Genomic DNA, 24969 nt, shown 5'->3' with positions numbered 1-24969 from the left:
TCCCACCTGGGACTATGTAATAAAGTAAAAAAAAAGTAAAAAAAATGTAAAAATAAATTAAAAAAAATCGCCAAATAAATTAGAAAAAAAAAAAAAAATATTCCCTCAATAAATCCATTTTTTGGAAATAATAAAAAAAAAAACAATAAAAGTACACATATTAGGTATCGCCGCGTCCGTAATGACCCGCCCTATAAAACTGTCCCATTAGTTAACCCTTTTAGCGAACCCCTTAAAAAATAAAAATAAAAAACGAAGCAAAAAATAATGATTTATTATCATACCGCCAAACAAAAAGTGTAATAACGCGCGATCAAAAAGACGCATATAAATATCCATGGTACCGCTGAAAACGTCATCTTGTCCCGCAAAAAACGAGCCACCACACAGCATCATCAGTGAAAAAATAAAAAAGTTATAGCTCACAGAATAAAGCGATGCAAAAATAATTATTTTTTATATAAAATAGTTTTCATTGCATAAAACCGACAAAAACATAAAAAAACGACCTAAATGAGGTATCGCTGTAACCGTACTGACCCGAAGAATAAAACCGCTTTATCAATTTTACCGCACGCGGAACGGTGTAAATGCACCCCCCCAAAAGAAATTCATGAAACGCTGGTTTTTGTTCATTCTGCGTCCCAAAAATAGGAATAAAAAGTGATCAAAAAATGTCACGTGCCCGAAAATGGTACCAATAAAAACGTCAACTGGTCCCGCAAAAAATAAGACCTCACATGACTCAGTGGGTCAAAATACGGAAAAATTATAGCTCTCAATATGTGGTGATGCAAAAACTATTTTACAATAAAAAGCGTCTTTTAGCGTGTGACAGCCGCCAAACATAAAAACCGCCATAAATAGTAAATCAAACCCCCCGTTATCACCCCCTTAGTTAGGGAAAAATAATAAAACTAAAAAAAAAGTATTTATCTCCATTTTCCCGTTAGGGTAAGGCTGTGTGCACACGCTGCGGATTAGGTGCGGATTTATCCGCGCGGATTTTGTAAAATCCGCAGGTGAAACCGCAGGTCAAAAGACCTGCGGTTTTACCTGCGGATTGCTCTGCGGTTTTGTCCTGCAGTTTTTCATCTCCTCAATAGAGGAGATGGCAAACCGCAGGAGAATCCGCAGAAAGAATTGACATGTCAATTCTTTCTGCGGATTGAAAACCGCAGATAATCCGCGCGGAAAATTCCGCACCGTCTGCACTGCGGTTTTTGATTCCCATAGGGAATCATGGTACTGTACACCGCAGCAAAAACTGCTGCTGGTCCGCAGAGGCCAAAACTGCTGCGGAACCGCAGCAAAATCCGCAGCGTGTGCACACAGCCTTAGGGTTAGGGCTAGGGTTAGGGCTAGGGTTAGGGCTAGGGTTAGGGCTAGGGCTAGGGTTAGGGCTAGGGTTAGGGCTAGGGTTAGGGCTCAGATTAGGGTTAGGGGTGTGTTGGGGTTAGGGTTGGAGTTATAATTGGGGGTTTCCACTGTTTGGGCACATCAGGGGCTCTCCAAATGCAACATGGCGTCTGATCTCAATTCCAGCCAATTCTGAGTTGAAAAAGTCAAATGGTGCTCCTTCCCTTCCAAGCTCTGCCATGCGCCCAAACAGTGTTTTACCCCCACATGTAGGGTATCAGCCTACTCAGGACAAATTGCAAAACAATTTTTGGGGTCCAATTTCTCCTGTTACCCTTAGGAAAATAAAAAATTGGGGGCAAAAATATAATTTTTGAGGAAAAAAATGATTTTTTTATTTTCACGTCCGAGTGTTATAAACTTCTGTGAAACACTTGGGGGTTCAATGTGCTCACCACACATCTAGATAAGTTCCGTGGGGGGTCTAGTGTCCAAAATGGGGTCACTTGTGGGGAGTTTCAATAGTTTAGGTACATCAGGGGCTCTCCAAAAGCACATGACACCCGCAGACCATTCCATCAAAGTCTGCATTCCAAAACGTCACTGCTTCCCTTCCGAGCCCCGACGTGTGTCCATACAGTAGTTTTCTCCCACATATGGGGTGTCAGCGTACTCAGGCCAAATTGGACAACAACTTTTGGGGGTCCAATTTCTCCTGTTACCCTTGGGAAAATGAAAAAATTGGGGACTAATTGATCATGTTTCTGGAAAAAATACGATTTTTTTATTTTCATGCCCTGGCATTATAAACTTCAGTGAAGCCCTTGGGGGTTCAAAGTGCTCACCTCACATCTAGATAAGTTCCTTAGTGGGTCTAGTTTTCAAAATGGGGTCATTTGTGGGGGGTTTCCACTGTTTAGGTACATTAGGGGCTCTCCAAAGGCAACATGACACCCGCAGACCATTCCATCAAAGTCTGCATTCCAAAACGTCACTACTTCCCTTCCGAGCCCCGACGTGTGCCCATACAGTAGTTTTCTCCCACATATGGGGTATCAGCATACTCAGGACAAATTGGACAACAACTTTTAAGGTCCAATTTCTCCTGGTACCCTTGGGAAAATAAAAAAATGGTGACTAAAAGATCATGTTTGTGGAAAAAATACGAATTTTTTATTTTCACGCCCGGGCGTTATAAACTTCTGTGAAGCACTGGGGGGTTCAAAGTGCTCACCACACATCTAGATAAGTTCCTTGGGGGGTCTAGTTTACAAAATGGTGTCATTTGTGGGGGGTTTCCACTGTTTAGGTACATTAGGGGCTCTCCAAAGGCAATATGACACCCGCAGACCATTCCATCAAAGTCTGCATTCCAAAACGTCACTACTTCCCTTCCGAGCCCCGACGTGTGCCCATACAGTAGTTTTCTCCCACATATGGGGTATCAGCATACTCAGGATAAATTGGACAACAACTTTTAAGGTCCAATTTCTCCTGGTACCCTTGGGAAAATAAAAAAATGGTGACTAAAAGATCATGTTTGTGGAAAAAATACGAATTTTTTATTTTCACGCCCGGGCGTTATAAACTTCTGTGAAGCACTGGGGGGTTCAAAGTGCTCACCACACATCTAGATAAGTTCCTTGGGGGGGTCTAGTTTCCAAAATGGTGTCATTTGTGGGGGGTTTCCACTGTTTTGGTACATCAGGGGTTTTCCAAACGCGACATGGTGTCCGATCTCAATTCCAGCCAAAAACGTCAAATGGCGCTGCTTCCCTTCCGAGCTCTGCCATGCGCCCAAATAGTGGTTTACCCCCACATGTGGGGTATCAGCGTACTCAGGCCAAATTGCACAATAACTTTTAGGGTCCTGTTACCCTTGGAAAAATAAGAATTGAGGGTGAAAAGATCATTTTTGTGGAAAAAATATGATTTTTTAATTGTATGGCTTTGTGTTATAAACTTCTGTGAAGCCCATGGGGGTTCAAAGTTCTCACCACACATCTAGATAAGTTCCTTAGGGGGTCTAGTTTCCAAAATGGTGTCATTTGTGGGGGGTTTCCACTGTTTTGGTACATCAGGGGTTTTCCAAACGCGACATGGTGTCCGATCTCAATTCCAGCCAAAAACGTCAAATGGCGCTGCTTCCCTTCCGAGCTCTGCCATGCGCCCAAATAGTGGTTTACCCCCACATGTGGGGTATCAGCGTACTCAGGACAAATTGCACAATAACTTTTAGGGTCCTGTTACCCTTGGGAAAATAAAAATTGGGGTGAAAAGATCATTTTTGTGGAAAAAATATGATTTTTTAATTGTACCACTGTACGTTATAAACTTTTGTAAAGCCCTTGTGGGTTCAAAGTTCTCACCACATATCTAGATAAGTTCCTTGGGGGGTCTAGTTTCCAAAATGGGGTCACTTGTAGGAGGTTTCCACTGTTTAGGTACATCAGGGACTCTCCAAACGTGACATGGCGTCCAATCTGAATTCCAGCCAATTTTGCATTGAAAAAGTCAAACGGCGCTCCTTCCATTCTGAGCTCTGCCATGCGCCGAAACAGTCGTTCCCCCCCACATATCAGGTATCTGCGTACTCAGGACAAATTGCACAATAACTTTTGCAGTCCAATTTCTCCTGTTACCCTTGGTAAAATAAAAAAAATTGAACCTGAATTATTTTTTTTATGAAAAAAAGTTAGATGTTCATTTTTTTTAAATATTCAAAAAAATTCCTGTGACGCACCTAAAGGGTTAATAAACTTCTTGAATGTGGTTTTGAGCACCTTAAGGGGTGCAGTTTTTAGAATGGTGTCACTTTTGGGTATTTTCTATCATATAGACCCCTCAAAGTGGCTTCAAATGTGATGTGGTCCTAAAAATAAAATGGTGTTGTAAAAATGAGAAATCGCTGGTCAACTTTTAACCCTTATAACTTCCTAACAAAAAAAAATTTTGGTTCCAAAATTGTGCTGATGTAAAGTAAACATGTGGGAAATGTTACTTATCAAGTTTTTTGTGTGCCATATCTCTGTGATTTAAGGGCATAAAAATTCAAAGTTGGAAAATTGCGAAATTTTCAAAATTTTTGCCAAATTTCCATTTTTTTCACAAATAAACGCAAGTTATTTGAATGAAATTTTACCACTAACATGAAGTACAATATGTCACGAGAAAACAATGTCAGAATCACCGGGATCCATGGAAGCGTTCCAGAGTTATGACCTCATAAAGGTACAGTGGTCAGAATTGTAAAAATTGGCCCGGTCATGAACGTGCAAACCACCCTTGGGGGTGAAGGGGTTAATAGCCAGAAAAAGGTTATGCAGACAGCTGCAGGCTGATATTCATAGTCTGGGAAGGGGCCATGGGTATTACCCCCTTCCCAGGTTGCAAATATTGGCCCCCGGCCATCGACTTTCCCCCTCTAGCGCAGAAAATTGTGCGGGAGCCCATGCCATTTTTTTTAAATATATATATGGCTATATATCTTCAGATATATCTATGGAAATATCGATGGATATATCTATGGATAGATATATCTATCCCATATTTATCTATCCCATATCATCTGTATCTACAGTATCTATCTATGTGTAATGTAGTGTGGGTTGGACAAATGTAAAAGAGGAGGTTGGACAGAAATGACATCACAGATCTTTTTTTTTTTGTTAAATAACATATCTATATTTAGCTTACAAAAACGCAGGCAAAACCGCACTGAAAAACCTCATCAAATCTGCGGCAATAACGCATCTGCCATTAGCTGCGGTTTTTGTGCGGAAAAATCTGCGGGAGAATCCGCACTGTGTGCACATACCCTTATAGCTTTCAGGACTATAAAGTTATGTACATGGGTTTATATTCATTATTTTTTTAAAAAAGTGTGTTTGTTCATGCTGAATCATGATGCTTGCAATGTGTTTTAGGGTATGTGCACACGTTGCGGATTGTGCTGCAGATTTTTCTTTCCGGATTTTGCAAAACCCGCAGGTAAAATGACCTGCGTTTTACCTGCGGATTCACTGCGGATTTCGTGCGGATTTCACCTGCGGAATCCGCACAAAGAATTTACATGCTGCAGAAATGAACTCGCAGAGTTTATGCTTCGTATTTTTCTGCAGCATGTGCACAGCGTTTTTTGTTTTACATTAATTATGCAAATTGTCTCTTCAGAGAGGAAGAGGACTAGAACTCTAGTGCCACCTATTGGAGGTAGCAATCCTAAAAGTCAATGTTGACCCTTTAACGAGCCTAGTTACATGACTTAGGATAAAAGCCAAGCCAGAATCTCCATTTGCAGACACTGTGTTTCGGGGTACTGCCCCTCATCAGTGCAAAGTGGGAGAAGATCTGGTTTGGCTGTGAGAGAGGCGTCTGACCGATATCTAAGAAGTATCATTTCTCCTTGCGGAGAATAACATGCTAAGCATGTCGAGGTGAGGAGACTTAAAGCCGCAATGCTCCTCTGGGAAATATGCTAATTATGCAAATTGTCTCTTCAGAGAGGAAGAGGACTAGAACTCTAGTGCCACCTATTGGAGGTAGCAATCCTAAAAGTCAATGTTGACCCTTTAACGAGCCTAGTTACATGACTTAGGATGGCTTGGCTTGGCTTTTATCCTAAGTCATGTAACTAGGCTCGTTAAAGGGTCAACATTGACTTTTAGGATTGCTACCTCCAATAGGTTGCACTAGAGTTCTAGTCCTCTTCCTCTCTGAAGAGACAATTTGCATAATTAGCATATTTCCCAGAGGAGCATTGCGGCTTTAAGTCTCCTCACCTCGACATGCTTAGCATGTTATTCTCCGCAAGGAGAAATGATACTTCTTGGATATTTGTTTTACATTGAAATTATGGTACTGTATGACGCTGGAGAATCTGCTGCGGACCCGCAGGGCCACAGCAGATCCGCAGCAGAATCCACAGCGTGTGCACATAGCCTTACAATAAGATACTTCTGATTGAAGATAGAGGAGGGAGGGGTTTGGGTGTGTTTTGGAGTGGGTGTGCTTGTTGCTGGCTTACAGGCCAGTGCAATGTATCATGGAACTTGTAGTATTAGAGCACAATAAGTCAGGAGATAGGAAGTTGTCGAATAACCCAATGAGAGCTGGAGCCAGCACTGAGGATGTGCTGCTAGAGCATGATAAAAGGTAATATTGCTAAAATAAACACAATAGATGTTTTGAGTGGCACATAACAGCAAGATTTCTGGAAAAAAAAAAAGTTATAGTAGTGGACAACTTCTTTAACTCTGCTGCCCGACTAATTCATCTCTCCTCGCTACTCCTCCGCTTCTCTCTTCTGCAAATCTCTTCACTGGCTCCCATTCCCTCAGCGTATCCAGTTCAAATTACTAATACTGACCTACAAGGCCATCTACAACCTGTCTCCTCCATACGTCTCTGAACTAATCTCCCGATACTTTCCATCACGGAATCTCCGGTGCTCCCAAGACCTCCTTCTCTCCTCCACACTTATTCGCTCCTCACCCAACCGCCTCCAAGACTTCTCCCGAATATCCCCCGTCCTATGGAATTCCCTGCCCCAACACGTCCGGCTATCAACCACACTCAGATCCTTCAGACGGAACCTGAAAACCCACCTCTTCAAGAAAGCCTATAGCCTGCAATGACCCCACTACCTCCTCACCAACACCAGAGCTACTGAAACCCCCCAACCTACTGTCTCCTTCCCCACCATCCTGTAGAATGTAAAGGCCCCGTCACACATAACGATCTCCCTAGCGAGATCGCTGCGGAGTCACAATTTTTGTGGCACAACAGCGATCTCACCAGCGAGATCGCTGTGTGTGACAGTGATCAGCGACCGGCCCCACTGCCAGAATCACTGATCGCTGATGGAAAGGTCAGGACTTTTTTTTTTGGTCGCTGGTCTCCCGCTGGCCACCACGCATCGCTGCGTGTGACAGGCGGGAGACCAGCGATCTGCTGGTAACTAATGTACACATCGGGTATCCAAGGGACGCACGTCCCTTAGATACCCAATGTGTATCTTAGTTACCAGCTCCCTGCATCAGCGCGCTGGTTACTAACGTGCACAGCGACGCCGGGCGCTCGGTGTCGCTGTGCTGATCGCTGGTGAAGCTGTCTGTTTGACAGCTCACCAGCGATCACATAGCGATTCACCAGCGATCCTGACACATTGATATCGTCAGGATCGCTGGTGAGTCGCTATGTGTGACTCCAGCCTAAAGCCCCTGTTACACACTGTGATATCGCTAGCAATATCGCTGTAAAGTCACCGATTTTGTGACGTTGCAGCGATATTGCTAGCGATATCGCTGCATGTGATACCTCCGACCCGCTCCCCCGCTGCTCATCGTTGGTCGCGCGAGAACGTCCTGGATCATTTCTCGTCGGCCACTTCCTGTGGCGCCGACGAGTGAGGCATGGACGCGGGCTGGAGGACGTCAGGATCACCGCATCTGACAGGTAAGTAGCGACCCCCGACCGCTGCTATGTCGCTGGTGAGATCTGCCTGTGTGGCAGCTCACTAGCGACCACTTAGCGATGCACCAGCGATCCATATCGTTGCCGGGATCGCTGGTGCATCGCTAAGTGTAACGGTACCCTAAGCCCGCAAAGGCAGGGTCCTCTCCCCTCTGTATCAGTCTGTCATTGTTAGTTTTTTACTGTAAGTGATAACTGTAATTTTGTATGTAACCCCTTCTCATGTACAGCACCATGGAATCAATGGCGCTATATAAATAAATAATAGTTATGCAATGCTGCACTTGTAGTTAGAGGAATGTCTATGGATCATAACAGAAACTTAGTTCTTTCCTATAATCGGAGGCAGTTTTGGTTTCCATCTGGTGACTCTGCAGTGAGTGAAAGCCCCAGCTGAGATCTACAGGGCAGGACTTAGGACTTGTGAGATAATGGAACAGAGAAACGAAACTGAAAATCGTCCTCTGCTTCCTATATAAGCTGGGGGCTGGGACATCAGGAACAGAGTCTACAAGACTGCAGCAGAGACATTTGATAGTCCTTTTCTCCTAGTTTGGAGAAGACATAATTTTTTCCTCTATCCTGTAACTTTATAGACGCTAGTGACATTATTGAACAGCAGCCATGGAGCCTGATAATAGTGAGGAAGTCCATGTCTACATGATAGAAACATTCAAACCTAGGATCTGCAGTCATATCCAGGTGATACCGGTGCTGGACCACATGCTCAGTCTGGACCAGGAGTTTAAGGAAATATTACGAGCCAAAGCTGCGGCCGAGCACCAGGAGGCGGCCAGGATGCTCCTAGACCGGATCCTCAGAGAACCCAGGGCGCGCGGTTGGTTCGCCGAGCTGGTCACCGCTCTTAGGGCGGCGGAATGCCAACAAGCGGAGTTGTACCTGAGCCCCGAAAAGTTGCCGTCCACCCAGGAAGAGGTGAAGCAAGACTACTGTAAGGAGCTGATTTTTCACCTATATCCACAGCTAATCGAAAAGCTGGACGCTAAAGAGATGACTGCGAAGTGCCTCTGCAAAAAAATCTGCACCGCTGAGGATGTCGGCATTGTAAGTTTATGTAACTTTTTAAATTAGAAGAATTTAGTGTCGATTGTCCTATTGTGCAGCGCTACACGGAGGAGGTGGGGTCCACATTGTTGCTTGACACACTTTTCTTTCAGGATTCTATAAAAGCTGAGTCACAGTAAGCTGAATTCATTATTTCTAAAGCATGCATATATCAATGGTTAATGAATAATAATAATTTTATTTCTATAGCGCCAACATATTCCGCAGCACTTTACAAGATTGAAAGAACATAAAGTGACAATGAGTCTACTATGTTATCATTATTATAATATAGTAATAAAATGTTTGGAAAAGAAAGAACATGAAGTGGATCTTCACAATGCAAACTGCTTGTATGGCTAAAAAGGTTTTTTTCCCCAGGCTTAAGATATCGATTGTTGTCCTTATATCAGATCTGTGGCAGGTCTGATCACCGGCACCCACAGGGATCAGCTCTTCTCAGGTGCTGGCCGGATGTAAACGGTGAACGGAGCCGGAAAGCACAGCTCCTATTCACTTCAATATAAGCAGAGCTGCAGTACCTCAGACCGGCCACTACACAGGGAACGGCGCTCTGGAGTTCATCTTTGTTTACAAAGATCAGAGCTGGAACCATCTGATCAGTAAAGGCCCCATCTCACATAGCGAGATCGCTAGCGAGATCAGTGAACAGCGACCTCGCCAGCGATCTCGTCACATGTGACACTTAGCAGCGACCAGGCCCCCGCTGCGATGTCGCTGATCGTGCTCGAATGTCCTGGGCCATTTTTTGATCGCTGTTGTCCCGCTGGCCAGCATGCATCGCTGTGTTTGACGCCGACAAGCGACCTCGTTAGCGATTCAGAAATCATGGATGCAGGCAGGAGTCGTCAGAATCGCTGCTGTGTGACAAGGTCCCAACGACCGCCGAGATCGTAATGCGGATCGCTGGATCGTTGCTGCGTCGTTGGGTAAATCTGACTGTTTAGCAGCTTACTAGCGACCATTTAGCGACGTACCAGCGATCCTTACCAGGTCGTATCGTTGTCGGGATCGCAGATGCTTCGCTAAGTGTAACGGGACCCTTAGTCTATGTGACCATGTTGCAGAAATGCTGCAGAATTGTCCGCAGCTTTTCCGCATCTCCCCGCCGTGGGTAAAATGCATGCAGAATTCGCATGCATTTTCCTGCAAAACACAAGCGTTTTTAGCTTGCAGAATGCTAGCGCTTTTCCAAGCGATTTGTAGCATCGCTTGAAAAAGTGATTGACAGGTTGGTCACACTTGTCAGCTTGACAAGTGTGACCAACTTTTTACTATTGATGCTGCCTGTCCGGATACGCAGGGCCTCCGTATGCTTCCATGCACGCATAGTGGAGACGGGATTTCATATAATCCCATCCACTATGCTATAACATCTGGACGCTGCGGCTGTACACAGTCTCCAATCCGCAGCAATTCCTGATGTAATCCGGCCTGTGGAAACGTAGCCTAAGGGTCCTGAGTGTTTGACTCCCAACAAATATTGATATTATATTGATAATGTATCCTAAAGATACATTATCAATATACTAGGTCTGGAAAACCCTATTTAAATAGATCTCTCATACTTATGACATTGGTGTGCTTGTATTGGAAATCTTTATCAGAATGGCTGTATAATCCTGAAATTAAGATTAACTCTTCACGAGTCTAACAGAAGATTGACAGCGCTCATGAGGTCAAATGTATTTAATTTTAGCCCTCTCTGCGTGATGGCTGCAGCGTATACTGTACAGTGTGAGATCTCAGCAGCAGCAGGGAGGCCACGGAGGAGCTGTCAGTCAGGCTGAGTGGGTGAAGATTCAGCTGCATAGAAAAGGGACACTGGTGAGGAGCTGTCACCTAAGTGGGCAGAGATTGAGGTTATCTTTTCTTTCAAAAAGGATTACACAGTCATTCTGACTTGGATTTTCAAAGTAAGTACTTCAGGTTCATCAGGTCTAATAGATCATTTTACTAATGTATGCAGATTGTATTGTTTGACGCACAACAAAGGAGCCTGACATTCCACATTGACTTATAATGGGGAGCGTCGCATTCTGTTATGATGTTGCTTTTTTTTTTTTTTTTTTAGCAAAAAGTCACAACATTTTTGCTCAAAAGTTTTGCAGTTTTTGGTGTTTTCACCCCAAAATGGGTGGAGCTGTGGCAGCATGACGCCACAGTTTGTCTACTTCATGATGAGCTATTGTCTTCCTTAAACCAGAAATCTTACTCCAGTTAGGGACTAGAGTAAAATTTCTGACAAGGTGTCTTTATGAATTGGGGCCATATATACCTGATCGGATTCCCCTTCAAGCTACTCAAACGATTGCCCTGGGTCCAGCTCCCAGCAAGTCTGGCAAACAACTAATTCTGCCAGGGGATGTTGTGACCAGACAGACATTTCTCCTGCTGCATTGGAATTTTAAGGTTACATGGCAACAAATCAAATGAATAGTTTTCATCTGCCAAAATTTTAATTTGTCAGGAATGTTATTTTTCATTAAATAAGTGTGAATTACTGTGCCTTGTGGTCTCTGCAGAACCTGGGGAATACTAAATGTAGGGTTTAAAAAAAATATTATATTCTCCTCGCCACTCACCGGCCTCTTCTGGTCTTCATGGCAGTAAACCACTCGGTTTACCACTGGCTCCATCTGGCTTCGGTCTTTTCTAGTTTTCATGGCAGACAACATCCTGAGTAGGCCTCGGGCGTGCATGTTGTGATATCACAATGTGCGTCGCCTGAGGACCCGTAGGAAACATCAGCACTGTGAAAGAAGACGCAGAAGAGGGTATTACATGACAAGAAGACCAGAAGAGCCTGGAGTCAGAGGTAACCAGCGAGGAGCTGAGGAAGTGGAGCAAAGTGACGGCCAATGGTTCAATGTCACGACACAGCTAACAGAGGAATGCAGCAGGGAGTGGAGGTAGGGGAAAAAAAACAAAAATAGAAAAAGGAAGGCAATTACCACACTCAAGGCCCCTTCACACACAGCGATCTCGCTGATTTTATGACACATCAGCGATCTCTCCAGCGAGATCGCTGTGTGTGACATCCAGCAATGATCGGCCACCCTGCCGGGTATCGCTGATATTGCTGGATGGTCCTGGGCCATTTTTTGAACGCTGGTCTCCCGCTTGCCAGCGCGCATCGCTGCGTGTGGCAGCGGGAGCCAGCGATCAGTGATGCTTAACACTGGTTTCCAATGTAAACAGCAGGTATCCAGGAGCTGCACAGGCCTTAGATACCCGATGTTTACCTTAGAAACCTGCGTCTACGCCGGTTTCCAAGGTAAACATCGGGTATCCAAGAGCCGCGACTCCTGAATACCCAATGTTTACATTAGAAACCAGCTTGTTCGCTGGAGGGGCTGTCTATGTGACAGCTCACCAGCGATCAGCCTAACGATGTCCCAGCGATCCCATCCATGTCGGATCGTTGGTGGGATCGCTGGGACATCGTTATGTGTAACGGGGGCTTTACAAACCATGCAACAGTCATAGATAACTCCTCATACGAACACCTCTCCCTCCTGAAGCCATGCAGCAAATGCTAGCTCTGACAAGGATTTGCATCGGAGCCCAGATTAAAAAAGGAACGGGAGTGGCTAACTGAGCTCAGCTGCAAAATCAGGGCTCTCCAACATGGCTGGTTAACCCCTGTTCTGCCAGAAGAAATAAACACCATTAAAATGAAGGAGAAGTGCTTCTTCTAAGCGCAGGAGTGAGCGCAATTAGACACCACGGTCTTCCAGCTCCTCTCTGTCGCAGAAACCCCATAACACTCATGGCCTTTTTGCTGGATTCATTCAAAGCTAATCCCCAAAAAAATTAGATTCAGGCAAATCCTAATTCTTTGTAGAATTTAAGGCAAATTTGATTTACTTTGAACCGGTTTGCTCCTCTCTGATCATCCATATAAAAAGCCCACCACAACAGCAGACGATTGTACCAAGCGACTGGATTATAGAAGGGCGTCTCAAGCAGGGGTCCTCCATTATGATGTCCATGTGCCCTATTACCATATGAGCAATGGAATGTCTTTAAAACTTTAGTGATTGCCGTACTATTAGTTTGCACGATCGGGATTTTTTTTGCTCTTTTTTACATATGGTATTATCTTCCATGACCAGCAGATGTTGCTGTTTGCAAATAAATTTGCTATTGTAGAATTCTTTATTCAGTTCAGTACTCAGTAAAGCCTTATACATTTAGGAAACATAGAAATTGGCTTTTCATGTTAGGCAGAAAAAAATCTTTGGTTTGGTTGCCAACTTGACTTTTTTTATGTTTTCTAGACAGTTTATCAAAAAATCACAGACAGACATTATTTTTCACTGACACATCGGAAAACCATAATAAATCAATAAGATTGAATGATACATGTCTATACCCCTAATGCTGATATGTAGAATATCAGAATGTAAAAAAAAAAATGTATGTAAAAAAAAAAAAGAAATGTAAAAAAAAAAATCACAGATGCCTCAAATTTTTTTTTACGGAAAGTACCCTATTTTTACGCATTGTCCTCGAATTTCTGGACGGTTGGCAACCCTGGATGGCGGTACAGTCGACACTACTCGGTCCTTAGAGTAATTCTTTTCCCCCAAGTTCATTATTCTGTACAGGAATTTCTTGGTTAAATACGTTCTGGGATTAAATATCCTTTTGCAAAAGTTTTTTACAGAGTTTTTTGCTTATTTATGTAGCAATGTTAGTGGGGAATTGTAAGAAAAAAAAATGTGGTAAACCACTATGGAGACAGTACTAGCAATTGTATTTTATTACGCAGTTTTCCAAGGAGCCAGATAGCAGCGGTTGTCTTTATTTTTAGCTGGTGCGGTGATCAGAAGATGGTAACGAGAACGGCTTCTCTAAGCCCCGGTAAAGAAGCGTTAAATGGCGGCTATTCAAACCAATGTCTGACCATGTAATGAATGGCTGCCTTCACAATGAAATCCATGTGACCAAACTGGGATTAAAATTTTGGCTAGCACAGTGTGTTTTGTTTAAAAAGTTTCTCCAAGTTTGCAGAATACTTGTAATATGGCACCAAGACACATCATCCGCCCTCACGCAGTCTCTAAACCCCCCCCACTGTTTGCTAACATAAAGCTGTCGCAGTGTGGTATTGGACAATCAATGCCCAGGTAGATGACAAGAGACCACTGAGGCCAGTGACTGGCTGCAGCGCTCACGTGTTGTACACGGGATGTCGCCGCCGCCGCAGTCTTTTGCACAAAAACTATCGGGGTGATGCAGAGCTGGAGTGGCAGGGGCATCAAGTAAGTAATGATTGTTTTACTATTTTAAAGCATTTCTTGTCGTGGTCCCAATTTTAACCGACCCGAGATATCCCCATTACGCTTTTTTTTGATAAATTAAGTTTTTGTTTTTGAGTCCCCTTTTATAGGTGAATTATTGTTGCTTTTTGTTACATTTTTTTTTAAAAGATAAACGGAAAGCACCATCACGATGCCAACAGGGAACTTCTCAGCAGGATTACTAAGAAGAAGGATTGGTTTCAACATTTTGTGGATGTGCTACATGACCTGAATAAAAAGGAACTTATTGAAGAGTTGACAGGAGGCACATATAAGGAATTCATAGGTAACTGGATATTTGTACTGGTTTTCTTATCTTGGCCATATCAGGGACTGACCTTGATCTTGACCACAACAAGTTATGTGCACAGTGCCTGTTTGGTCACCACCAAAGCATAGATGGCATTGCTACTTTTGCAATCCTCCCCTGCAACCTTCTGAACCCATTTTCCAGTCTCTGAAAATGTGAGCTTCTAATGATGGAGCATCTTGTGTTGCATCAAAAAAACATTTAGAAAAGATTTCTCGAAATAGAGGTGCATATTGACCCGGATGGGCAGTGTGTAGTCATCAAATGTAAATTATTTGGCCACCTTATGTGCATTGCCGCTATTTATATACCACCCCCCTACTCGAGTACTAAGCTGAGGGAGACTTGGGAATTCTCAGGAAGAGGGGGAGTATTGCCTCTTTTGGTAGTGGGTGACTATAATAATGTAATAGACTCTTATTGGGACAGGAATAGGAGGCCGTTGGGAGTATTGAGTGACACTATAACCCCATTTGGCAATTTAGTTCGGGAAATGGGTTTGATGGACATTTGGAGGGTAAGAAATGACGGGAAACAGTGCTTCTCCTGCTATTCAGCTTCTTATAATACCCTATCCCGCATCGACATGGCATTAGCTAATGAGTTGATGAATGCAGTGGTGGGGGATGTGCAATACTTACCGAGAGTGATCTCGGACCACAGTCCCATCCTTGTGTCCATTAAACGGGAGCGTTTGAGAGGGGGGATAAGGGGAGAGTGGAAGTTACATCCGGCCTGGATACAATATATAAATATGCAGGGCATCATGCGGGAGATTGGGGAATTCTTTGTCCATAATGATGATAGTGCTCATCCTCTGGTGGTATGGGACGCCATGAAGGCATATCTCTGGGGAATTCTATACAGGGATATATGTAGGAGAAAGACACAAACTAAGCGAGATGAGGTGGATAGTCGGGAAGCCCTAACTAGGGCGAAAATAGAAATGGCACAGCACGCTACACCCGACACTCAACTGACACTTAGGCAGGCACATGAAAGGGTCAATAGGTTACTACTAGATAAAGAAACTAAGAAGCAGGCTTTTCAGAAGATTAGATTCTATGAAGAAGGGGAAAAAGTTGGTCATCTATTGTCGATTATAGCTGCAGCCCAGAGAGGCAGCTCATTTATACATAGTATGGATACTGCAAAGGGGTCAAGGGTTACTGAGACGCCTGAAATTCAGGAGGTCTTCGCAGGTTTTTACCAGAACCTCTATTCATTGAGTAGAATGGGAGGGGAAGGGGGGCGGAGGCATTTCTAGGAGCAGGACTGCTTCCGACACTATCTATGGAAGATAAGGATAAGTTGGAGTCTCCTATCACAGTAGAGGAGTTGGAGATGGCTCGGCATGGCATGACTAATGAGAGGGCCCCGGGAGCAGACGGTCTTCCTGCGGAAATATACAAACACCTAGAAGAAATTCTGCTACCCAAGCTATTACTAATGTTTGAGGAGGCTATGAAAGAAGGGATTTTGCCTGCGTCTATGCGGGAGGCGGTGATAGTGGTGATTCCTAAGGACGGTAAGAATCCAGGAATTCCAGATTCATACAGGCCAATATCCTTGCTGACAGCTGATGTGAAAATACTGGCTAAAGTGCTGGCGAACCGACTGGTGTTGTTGATACATTGATCCATATGGATCAATCGGGTTTATGCCCAACAGATCAACAGCAGCCAATATACGGAGACTATATCTCAATCTGCAGTTGCCAGTCGATAACCCAGGTGGGAGGGTGATAGCCTCACTTGATGCCCATAAAGCCTTTGACTCTGTAGAATGGTCATACCTGTGGAGAGTGCTGCATAGTATGGGCTTTGGTCCTCAATTTACAGCGTGGATTCAACTATTGTATACTCAACCCACAGCTAGAGTTAAGTTTAATGGGGTAATGTCCGCGGGAATACAGCTGCATAGAGGAACGAGGCAAGGCTGTCCATTGTCACCGCTCCTGTTCGCTTTTGCGATAGAGCCATTGGCGGCTGCTATTACACGCAACAAGGCAATAAAGGGGTTTCAATATGGCGATTGGGAGGAAAAGTGGCCCTGTATGTGGATGACCTTTTGTTATTCCTAGGGGACCCCTCGGCTTCATTGGATCATGCTGTGCAGACCATTGAGGGGTTCAGTGAGATCTCAGGACTGACCATAAATTGGTCTAAATCAAGCCTATTTAAAGTGGACAAGGAGGTGGTATGGACTCAGGAAGACATAGGGGCCAACAAACTACAATGTGTGGAAATGTTTAAATATTTTGGGATACAGGTTTCCCTACCGGTGACTGAGTACCTTAATACTAATCTAGTACCCCTAATGGCAATTCTAAGAACTAAGGTGGATACTTGGAACAAATTACACTTGTCGGTGGTGGGAAGGATTAATCTACTTAAAATGGTTTCAATGCCCAAGCTTTTATATATATTACACAATTCTCCAATCTGGATACCGCAGAAAAGGTTCGGAGTGGTGAATTCACTGTTTAGGGCCTTGGTATGGGGTAAGAAACAACCTAGAATAAGGCTTGAAACCTTGCAAAGACCAAAGGATGAAGGGGGACTGGCACTACCAAATCCGGAACTGTATTTTTTAGCTGCCCAAAGTCAACATCTCAGAGGGTGGTCTAATCAAGAGAAGGCAGGCGTCATCAGAGGAGTGCTGGAATACGTACTAAATAGAAGCCCGTTGATACTTGGCCTAGAGGATGGGAAGATGGGGGTAATGGGAGACGGGTGTCCCACTCTGCGACTCTTACAAGACCTGTGGAACAGACTAAAGAGGGTGAGAGGGGTGACCGGGTTGACTAGATTTACAGTTATATGGGATAATAGTAACCTCCCAGAGATTCGGAAACTTGGAAGGCTGGAAACGTAGGGGGCTGACATTAATGTCTCAAATTATGGATAACGGGGAGCTGAGACCGTTTGTGCAATTACAGAGTGAGTTTCAGTTGCCGGATTCTGAATGGTACCACTACTGTCAGGTACGGCATGCCATCACGGCTCAAAAACTTTCCAGAAACCTGCAGATACAATCTGACATAGTGTTGGACTATATATGTGGTGGTGCTGGATTTACGAAAGGGGTAATTTCTAACACCTACAAAGATATGTTGCATACACATTTAATGGGGTTCCAACTTAAAGCAAGATCCAAATGGGAGGGAGAGATTGGGGTGATGACTGACGAGGTTTGGGACAGCGTCCTAGAATATGTCCCCAAACTCACTATGAGTGAACCAGCTAGGTTGTCCCATCTTTATGTGATCCATCGTGTGTACCGTACCCCCCTTCTGTCGTTTAAAATGATGTGGGGGGTCTGATGCCGGAATCCTTCATATGATGTGGACTTGTCCCAGGCTATCTGCGTTCTGGTTTAATGTCATTAACAGAATAGAAGGGGCTTACGGAAGTGTTATACCCAAAAACCCACTGGTCTGCATGCTGGGATATGTGGAGGAAATTGAAATAGTTAATAGTGCAAAGCTTCCTATAGCCAGACTACTATATGTAGCAAGGAAGCTGATTGCGAGGAACTGGATCAGGAAAGAACCACCTTCTGGGAGAGAGTTTGTGAAACAGGTGTCTTGTATCATCCGGCTGGAGGAAAGGATATATGCTAAAAGAGGCAATTCTAAAACCTATGAGAGGTTGTGGAATCCCTGGCTACAATACGGTACAGTTAACTGATGGGAATGTGCTATATTTTACAATGCTGGTGTTGTGGAGAGACCATTAATACCCGGACATAGGAACATTTCTGTTTTGTATGGTTTGATTGACAATATGGGTAAAAAGGATGACTAATGGTAAATTACGGTGTAAGAGAAATCTTATGGAGAAAAGAGTTATATAAGCTGTCTACATGGGGGGGGGAACAGGGATGTTCAATTTGTTAATCTATTGTTTGTGGAAGATTTACTGTATATTCTGTATTTTGAATTCTGATTAATAAAAATCTATTTGATCAAAAAAAAAAAAAGAAAAGATTTCTCGGTGCCTGGGAGATTTGACAGCTCTCCAGGAGTTCTCCCCTTGTTTTTGGACTTTCCTGATGGATAGTATGCTCGGAGGACCTGGAGAAGTGATGCACGAAACAGGGATTCTTTGTTTCCTGGTGTCGTGCATCCTCAGGGGTTGCACTGTAAATCTAATGTAGAATTCTAAGATAAATCTAAAGAATACTGAGGACTGAATTATTACGCATTGCTTTGTTACCAGAAGGGATTAAGGAGGCGAAAGCTGCCCATGCAAAGCAAGAAAGCAATGGCCTAGATGACAGTGTGAATGTGGAAGGGACAGACCAGCAGGATGGCAGCCATGAAGTGACAGGCGAGAGCAGCATGTCAGAAGCATCATATTTCGATTGCTCTGGTCAGTCAGGTAAGTAATGGGTGATACATACGGCCACACAGTCATTAGACCGCTACAGCTTAGCTGCTTTTTTGCATCCATGATTATTGCTCTTGTACATCCCCCCCCAAAAATGAAGCAACTCTGCAAATATTCTTAATTACAAATATCTTACCGTTTTGTGTACACAGCTTCTATGCAGACAGTGGGCCATCAAAAGATGGAAAGCAATATTTGATGAACTAAGGATCAGACATCATACAGCGCATAGTATTTGTTGCCATCTGTAAAGTCACACAGAAGCTGTATACATAAAACGGTAGACTATTGTGAAGTAGCTGCACTGAAGCAGTATATATATACGTATACAGTACAGACCAAAAGTTTGGACACGCCTTCTCATTCAAAGAGTTTTCTTTATTTTCATGACTATGAAAATTGAAGATTCACTCTGAAGGCATCAAAACTATGAATTAACACATGTGGAATTATATAATTAACAAAAAAGTGTGAAACAGCTGAAAATATGTCTTATATTCTAGGTTCTTCAAAGTAGCCACCTTTTGCTTTGATTACTGCTTTGCACACTCTTGGCATTCTCTTAATGAGCTTCAAGAGGTAATCACCGGAAATGGTCTTCCAACAGTCTTGAAGGGGTTCCCAGAGATGATTAGCACTTGTTGGCCCTTTTGCCTTCACTCTGCGGTCCAGCTCACCCCAAACCATCTCGATTGGGTTCAGGTCTGGTGACTGTGGAGGCCAGGTCATTTGGCGTAGCACCCCATCACTCTCCTCCTTGGTCAAATAGCCCTTACACAGCCTGGAGGTGTGTTTGGGGTCATTGTCCTGTTGAAAAATAAATGATGGTCCAACTAAACGCAAACCGGATGGAATAGCATGCCGCTGCAAGATGCTGTGGTAGCCATGCTGGTTCAGCATGCCTTCAATTTTGAATAAATCCCCAACAGTGTCACCAGGAAAGCACCCCCACACCATCACACCTCCTCCTCCATGCTTCACGGTGGGAACCAGGCATGTAGAGTCCATCCGTTCACCTTTTCTGCGTCGTACAAAGACAAGGTGGTTGGAACCAAAGATCTCAAATTTGGACTCATCAGTCCATAGCACAGATTTACACTGGTCTAATGTCCATTCCTTGTGTTCTTTAGTCCAAACAAGTCTCTTCTGCTTGTTGCCTGTCCTTAGCAGTGGTTTCCTAGCAGCTATTTTACCATGAAGGCCTGCTGCACAAAGTCTCCTCTTAACAGTTGTTGTAGAGATGTGTCTGCTGCTAGAACTCTGTGTGGCATTGACCTGGTCTCTAATCTGAGCTGCTGCTAACCTGCGATTTCTGAGGCTGGTAACTCGGATGAACTTATCCTCTGCAGCAGAGGTGACTCTTTGTCTTCCTGTCTTGGGGCGGTCCTCATGTGAGCCAGTTTCTTTGTAGCGCTTGATGGTTTTTGCCACTGCACTTGGGGACACTTTCAAAGTTTTCCCAATTTTTCGGACTGACTGACCTTCATTCTTAAAGTAATGATGGCCACTCATTTTCTTCACTTAGAATTTGTATTATGGCAAGAAAAAAGCAGCTAACAGTCTATTCAGTAGGACTATCAGCTGTGTATCCACCAGACTTCTGCACAACACAACTGATGGTCCCAACCCCATTTATAAGGCAAGAAATCCCACTTATTAAACCTGACAGGGCACACCTGTGAAGTGAAAACCATTTCCGGTGACTACCTCTTGGAGCTCATCAAGAGAATACCAAGAGTGTGCAAAGCAGTAATCAAAGCAAAAGGTGGCTACTTTGAAGAGCCTAAAATATAAGACATATTTTCAGTTGTTTCACACTTTTTTGTTAATTATATAATTCCACATGTGTTAATTCATAGTTTAGATGCCTTCAGAGTGAATCTACAATTTTCATAGCAATTTTCATAGTCATGAAAATAAAGAAAACTCTTTGAATGAGAAGGTGTGTCCAAACTTTTGGTCTGTACTGTATATATATATATATATATATATATATATATATATATATATATATATATATGTGTAAATAATATTGTGTACATAGTCTAGAAGAAGCTGAGATCCTAACGGTTTGAGGAACAACTTTTTCAGTCCTGTCCGACTAAGGCCGTGTACCTTTTATTCTGAAACGCTGCACATTTCGGTGATAGTTTGAAAAGCCGTGCGGGAACTATGACACTCGAAATATTGTACCAAGACAGGCTACTCCTTGCTCCACTCTCCTTGATTGACAGGTCTCCCTCTATGTTTGTGCATAAGGCACCGCCACTATCAGATGTTTTTGCTAAAATATCTGGAAAACTACATGAATGGTGGGTTGTCCAGGATCTAACAAAGTTAAGGTATGTTTAAGAAAGTTAATTAAAAAGAAACAGCTGAATACTCACTTGTTTAAAGGCAACCTGTGACTCCCAGAAACGTTAATTACCTACAGATATAGGGGTTTTCTGCAGGTAAATAACTTAAATCCTGATTAGCAGGCTTACTGGAGCAGCAGCCACAGGGAGAAAAAGAGCACTAAACTTATATTCTCCCTGCAGCCGCTCACTTCCAGTCGGGGTAGTGCAGGGAGATGTTACAGTCACCGTGCACTATACTGTGTAATCACTCCCCTACATATTAATTGACAGTCTGCTCTACACACATATACTGCACACACATACACCACACACATACTACGCATCCACGCTACATACACACTGCACACACATTCACCACACACATACTACACACCCACGGTACATACACATGCTGCACACATCAGGAGAGCTTTAAACTTGAACAATGTGAGAAGGGAAGCAAAAGGCCAGAAAAAGCCATACACCTGACAAATGCTATTGAGAACTCTGCCATTAGAAGTCGGAGGAAAGAATCTGCCATTAGAAGTGGGAAGAAAGAACAAAGACAACAAAATCTAAATAATAAAAATATTGGAGAAAGAGAAACCAATCACAAACTAAAATGTTTCTATACTAATGATCAAAGCATGGGCAACAAACAAGGAGAATTGGAACTACTAACACAGGAAAAGAAATATGATGTAATTGGAATCACTGAAACTTGGTGGGACAATACACATGATTGGAATATAAGGCTAGAATGATACAACTTATTTGCAAGAAACAGACTTGATAAACGAGGAGGAGGTGTCGCATTGTATGTTAGAAACGCGTATATCCGCACAGAGATCCAAGCTTCAGAGACTGGGAGTTCTGTGGAAACTGTTTGGGTAAGAATACAAGGACAGAACAATGGAAAGGACACCATTGTAGGCATTTACTACAGGCCGCCTGTGCAAATTGAAGATATGGATGAACTCTTTATGCATCAAATGGCCAAGTTCTCCAAAAAATATGACATAGTTGTCATGGGAGATTTCTACTATCCAGACATTTGTTGGGAATCTCTCTCAGGCAAAACTAACAGGTCAAGAAAATTCTTATCCTCTCTTGCTGACAACTTTATCTTCCAAAAGGTAGAGGAGAAAACAAGGGGATCTGCTACCTTGGATCTAATCCTTATAAACAGGGAGGAAATGGTTGAGGAAGTAAAAGTGGCTGGGACCCTAGGAGGTAGCGACCATGCTATTTTAGAATTTTGGATAACTAGAGGAGGAAGACCTGTGAAGACTCAGACGTCAAGGCTAGATTTCAGAAAGGCAGATTTTATGGGATTCAGAAAGAGAATTGGAGGGATCCAATGGCTGGATATCCTTAAGGACAAAATGTCCAGGAAGGATGGGAAATATAATTCTCAAAGCACAATTAACAATTCCGAAAAGAGGGAAGAACAGGCAGCATTTAAGGAAACCTGGATGGATGAACACAGAACTTAAGCACATGCTAAAAAGGAAGAAAGAAATGTTTATAAAATGGAAAGAGGGAGGCATATCTAAAGAAGAATATAATGCTGTCTGCAGAACCTGCAGGGCACAAATCAGATTACTAAAGCTGAGAATGAATTGAGGCTTGCAAGAGACATCAAAAGCAATAATAAAGGATTTTGGGGATATGTCAAAAGTAAAAGAAAAGTCAAAGATGCTATAGCATTTTTACAGGATGACAATGATGAAATGGTAAGACAGGATGTTGAGAAGGCCGAACTTTTAAGTTCCTATTTTGCATCTGTTTTCTCTCAGAAAGGAAATGTAACATCAACTGTTCTTCACTGTCCTATTAAGGGAATAGAAGAATCCAGGATATCTATAAACAGAAATATAGTGAGGAAACACTTAGCTAACCTAAATGAATTCAAGTCTCCAGGTCCAGATGAATTACACCCCAGAGTACTGAAGGAGATAGCAGAAGAAATTTTTGAACCCCTCTCCATAATCTTTGAAAATTCTTGGAGAACAGGAGAAATCCCAGAAGACTGGAGAGGAGCAAATGTTGTTCCTATTGTCACGGCCACGCGCGACTGGACACAGTGCCTCCAGCAGGGCGGATTTAGATAACACGCGTGACCCTGGATACACTGCCTCCAGTTGGGCGAATTTAAATAATAAAACGTGCAGCTGGATACGCCACCTTCAACAGGCGAATTTCGGAAATACACATGTCTGAAAACCCCGCCTCCAGTAAGGCGAATTTAAACAATAAAAGGGGAAACCTGGGTAACATTAACAATGGTGGCCCTGCGATAGGGAAACGGGGAAGTGGAGACCTCCTGCACTCCCCTGAGTCAGTGTCTCTACACTCCTAACGTTCCCTAGGTCGGTTCTGCACCGGGCGACGATCAGGAACCTAAAAACCCTGACTCGCCCTGCACCTAAACCCTCACTGTGTCCAGTCGCGCGTGGCCGTGACACCTATCTTCAAAAAGGGGAAGAAGGTGGACCCATGCAACTATAGGCCGGTGAGTGCTGACTTCTATACCAGGAAAGATCTTTGAACAAATTATTAAACAACATGTATGTAAGTACCTGGATAAGAATGAAGTGATTAAACAGAGTCAGCATGGGTTTGTAACTAATAAGTCATGTCAGGTTAACTTAATTTCCTTCTATGACAGAATCACTGATTGGGTGGATCAGGGAAATGCTGTAGATATAGTATATCTTAACTTCAGCAAAGCATTTGACAAAGTATCTCACACAATCCTTATTGAAAAAATGACTAAGTATGGAATGGACAAGGCAACTGGTAGGTGGATTCAAAACCGGCTTAGTGATAGGAACCAAAGAGGGGTCATAAATGGCTGCACATCCAGTTGGAAGAATGTCTCAAGTGGGGTGCCATAGGGCTCTGTTCTGGGCCCTGTATTGTTCAACATCTTTATCAACGATTTAGATGAAGAAATTGAGGGTAAACTGATTAAATTTGCTGATGACACAAAGCTAGGAGGGATAGTTAATACTAGAGAAGAGAGAGAGAGGATTCAAAAAGATATAAATAAACTGGAGCAGTGGGCAGCAACTAACAGAATGGTTTTTAACAGGGAAAATGCAAAGTACCACATCTGGGCAATAAAAATGAAAAAAGCATATACAGAATGGGAGAAATAGGGCTAAGCGACAGCACATGTGAAAAAGACTTGGGTATACTAATTGATCACAGACTGAATATGAGTCAACAGTGTGATGCAGCAGCAAAAAAGGCAAATGCAATTCTAGGATGTATTAACCTAAGCATACAGTCTAGATCACGTGAAGTCATTATCGCCCTCTACTCCTCTTTGGTCAGACCTCATCTGGAATATTGTGTCCAGTTCTGGGCACCACATTTTAAAAAAGACATCAACAAACTGGAGCAAGTTCAGAAAAGAGCAACCAGAATGGTGACCGGTCTGCAAACCCTGTCTTATGAGGAAAGGTTGCAGGGTTTGGGAGTGTTTAGCTTGCAGAAGAGAAGACTGAGAGGAGACTTAATAGCTGTCTACAAATATCTAAAGGGCTGTCACATTGTAGAAGGATCATCTTTATTCTCATTTGCAGCAGGAAAGACTAGAAGCAATGGAATGAAACTGAATGGGAGGAGACACAGATTAGATATTAGAAAAAACTTTTGACAGAGTGATCAATGAGTGGAACAGGCGGCCA

At 43.3% G+C, this 24969-nt stretch overlaps 1 protein-coding gene across 2 annotated transcripts in view; it reads left to right on the top strand.

Annotated features, from left to right (window-relative positions):
• IFIH1 (interferon induced with helicase C domain 1) overlaps positions 1-24969 on the top strand; it is a 92541-nt gene that overhangs the window by 30338 nt on the left and 37234 nt on the right. The window contains exons 1-3 of one of the 2 annotated variants that reach the window (XM_073545739.1): positions 8319-8898; positions 14358-14514; positions 18762-18923. In XM_073545739.1, coding sequence (XP_073401840.1) covers positions 8458-8898; positions 14358-14514; positions 18762-18923 — 760 coding nt within the window. In that variant the 5' untranslated portion in view covers positions 8319-8457. Of the gene's footprint in view, positions 1-8318; positions 8899-14357; positions 14515-18761; positions 18924-24969 lie in introns of those variants that run through there. The other variant, XM_073545740.1, reaches the window with a different exon arrangement.

The sequence above is a fragment of the Dendrobates tinctorius genome, unplaced genomic scaffold (assembly GCF_039654945.1).
Source record: "Dendrobates tinctorius isolate UK_male_01 unplaced genomic scaffold, ASM3965494v1 ptg000143l, whole genome shotgun sequence".
Classification (NCBI taxonomy): domain Eukaryota; kingdom Metazoa; phylum Chordata; class Amphibia; order Anura; family Dendrobatidae; genus Dendrobates; species Dendrobates tinctorius.
The sequence above is the reverse complement of the archived record's forward strand: the minus strand, read 5'-3'. Positions and strand labels throughout refer to the sequence as shown.